The sequence below is a fragment of the Nicotiana tomentosiformis genome, chromosome 4, assembly GCF_000390325.3.
Source record: "Nicotiana tomentosiformis chromosome 4, ASM39032v3, whole genome shotgun sequence".
NCBI classification, from domain to species: Eukaryota; Viridiplantae; Streptophyta; class Magnoliopsida; order Solanales; family Solanaceae; genus Nicotiana; species Nicotiana tomentosiformis.
Window position 1 is genome coordinate 127,740,247 of NC_090815.1, and position 3,540 is coordinate 127,743,786.

General features: G+C 38.6%; 1 protein-coding gene across 1 annotated transcript; it reads left to right on the plus strand.

Annotated features, from left to right (window-relative positions):
* The first annotated feature begins 783 nt into the window (after positions 1–783).
* On the plus strand, positions 784–1,744 carry LOC138910509 (uncharacterized). The gene is made up of 2 exons (XM_070201753.1): positions 784–1,377; positions 1,607–1,744. Exons 1-2 carry the CDS (start codon positions 784–786, stop codon positions 1,742–1,744), a joined length of 732 nt encoding a protein of 243 aa, XP_070057854.1.
* The last annotated feature ends 1,796 nt before the right edge of the window (positions 1,745–3,540 follow it).

Sequence of the window (3,540 nt, forward strand, 5' to 3'; positions counted from 1 at the left end):
TTGGTGGAACAACAGGTACAATATGGCTGGAAACCTATACTATAAAAATGCTGCAAAAAATATGGGCACAAGGAGAAGGAATGCAGGAAGAAGCAACCACAACCATGGTCACCAAAACTGGTAGTGCAGCAAGAGGAATCAGGTCAAAAGGCAGAAGGCAAGGGTAAAGAAAGGGTGGAGGAAAAAGGTATCAAAGAAGATCATATAATAAAAAAGGTCAAGCCAGACAAAGAAAACACCAAGCCAAAAGAGTTGCAAGCAACCAAAACTAAGATACATGGGCAGGGGAAGAAGACAACACAATAAGTAGGTTGGGTGACTCCTTTGAACAATCAGAGACAAAGCTCTAGGCAAGTGCAGCAAGTGCACATGAGGAATCCATTTCAAGTACTTACTAAAGATGGTGTGGATGGATAGCACTAGGATAAGAATGTTAGGAATGAAGGGGATACTCAAATACCTCCTTCAGGGAATGGATAAGATGATAAGTTGGAACATTAGGGGCCTTAATGGCCTTAATAAGCAAAAGGATGTAAATATCATTTGCAATACGGAGAAAATAAGACTCCTTGGTCTATTTGAAACCAAGGTTAAAGCAAATAAAGTTGAAGCAATAGTAAATAAAATATTTTCTGGATGGAAGTGGATCACTAATTTGTAGCATCACTATAATGGCAGAATTTGGTAGTATGGAGACTTGACTATTTCAAGGTGGATCAAGTGAGCAGTAATGCTTAAGCCATCACATGTAGAGTACAGCAGGTCACCTTGAAGTTATGCTATATGGTAACAATAGTGTATGCTTATAACACTAAAGAGGAAAGGAGAGGGTTGCGTTATTACTTGGAAGCTACCAAGCAAGGTATTAATGAACCATGGATAATAATGGGAGATTTTAACTCAATTCTAAATATGGATGATAGGGTTGGGGGGAATCAAGTGACAGTAAATGAAGTGGTGGAGTTCCAACAATGTGTGGATGCTTGTGGGATAGTAAAACTACCACCAAAAGGGAGTAAATATACATGGTGTGATAGGCATGGTAGCAGTATGGTGTTTTCTAAAATTGATTGGGTGTTTGTGAATGATAAGTGGTTATATCAAATGCTTGACTTTGTAGCTGTTCATCTCCCAGAGGGGATCGGTGATCACTGCTCAGTGAAGATTGAGCAAATCGGAAATGAGAGACATGTTAGCAAACCTTTCAAGTATTGTAATGCATGGGAAAACCATCCCGATTTCTTGCCCAGAGTAGAAGCAATCTGGCAAGAACAGATTGAAGGGTGTATCATGTTGCAAGTGGTGAAGAAATTGAAGCTACTAAAACAAAGTTTGAAGGAGTTGAATAGGCAGCATTTCAGAAACATATTAACTGAAGTTGCATAGAGGACAAGGCGGCATTAGTTTCAGCACAATTAGCATTGCAGAACAATCCAATGGATCAAGAACTGCAAGAGCATGAGAGAAGAAGGTTTCAAAGATATAGAAAATCATCATATCTAGCTGAAATGTTTCTACAGCAAAGAAGCAAAGTCAACTAGATCAAACTGGGAGATAACAATAAAAAGTATTTCTATGATGTCATTAAGTATGGAAACTTCAGCAGGCAATTGTTCAGTTGACATATGAGGAGAATAGAGAGCAAACAGAACTTGAAGCCATATCCAACATCTTTGTGAGGTTCTACAAAGATCTGTTGGGGAAGAAGGAGAGGAATAGAACCAAGGCTTTACAAGCTTTCTGAGGAATGGGTATACTTTATCAGTGGATCACCAACTAGAACTGGTAAGAGAGTATACAATGAAGGAAGTTAAGCAGGCCATGTACAGTATAAACATAAAGAAAAGCCTAGGTCCAGATGGCTATGGTAGTGACTTCTTCAAGAAAGCATGGAGTACAGTTGTCACAACCCAAAATATCACCTGTCATGATTGCGCCTATCTCGATACTAGGCAAGCCGATAACCTCAATAAACCACAATTTCTTTTAAGTTTAAAAATATAATATTTAAGGTCAATACAAAATCTCATTAATACCGACATAAAACACTCCCAAAACTCGGTGTCACTGAGTACATGAGCATCTAAATAATAACATAGTCTGACGTATAGAACACTGTCTGGAAATATAGAACAATACAAATAACTGAAAGGAAAGAGAGTCAAGTTCTGCGGACGCCAAGCAGCTACCTCGATAGTTTCTGCAGATAAAGCTCTGAATAACTAACAACCTCCGTGACCGGAGGTACCTGGATCTGCACACGAGGTACAGGGTAAAGTATGAGTACAACTAACTCAGCAAGTAACAATACTAAATAAAGAACTGAAGATAGTGACGAGCTTCATAGCTAAGTCCAATTGCAGTAATTTTCAACAATAGAAGGTAGGCATGCTTTCCAATTATACATTTAAAACTCAACAGTAATTTCATATTAAGTTCGACTAAAACAAGAGATTATATATTTCAGAAGTTTCCAAAACAGTAATATATGACAGTTAAAGTGCAACAATAATGAAATTAATGCATCCTCTCAGAACAACAGTCCCTCAGTACTCCCATTCACTCCAACCTCACAATCACTCTTTCCTCCCAATCACTCTTTCCTCTCAATAACTTAGCACTCGGCACTCGACACTCGCACTCAGTAGGTACCTGCGCTCACTGGGGATGTGTAGAGACTTCGGAGGGGCTCCTTCAGCCCAAGCGCTATAATAAGCCAATCATGGAATAAATCAATGAAACATGATGCGGCGTGCATCCCGATCTCATAAATATCCTCACAATCAGGCCCTCGGCCTCACTCAGTCATCAACCTCTCCAGTCTCTCGGGCTCAAGATGTCATGAAAATCAGCCCAAAAATGATAATATGATGTATTAATAAATAGCAATAGAGACTGAGATATGATATGAAATGAATGAACATGACTGAGTGTGAAATTACAATTTGAACATATAATTCAACCGCAAAAATGACCTTAGTGGGTACCAGTAATAACAGCATATGCCTAAGCATGATATTTAATACGAGTCTCAGCTCAATTTCTCTAACACGTGGAGGATACGCGGATAATAGCATGATTCTTTAATTTTACAACTCCACAGAATTTATTTAAGTCACAGTTTCTATGGTACACGCCCACACGCTCATCACCTAGCATGTGTGTCACCTCCAACAATTGATATAACACAGAGTTCAGGGATTCATACCCTCAGGACCAAATTTAGAACAGTTACTTACCTCAAACTGTGTAATTCTTTACTTCGCTATGCCTTTGCCTCGCGAATCGGCCTTCGAACACCTCAAATCTATTCACAATTAATTTGATTCATTCAATACATATTATAGGAATTAATTCAATATGAAAATACTAATTTTCCAATAAAATCCGAAATTAACTCAAAAATCGTCAGTGGGGCCCATATCTCGGAACATGACAAAAGTTATAAAATATGAACGCCCCTTCAACCACGATTCCAACCATACCAAATTTACCAAATTCCGACATCAACTCGACCTCCAAATCCTGAAATCAAAATTT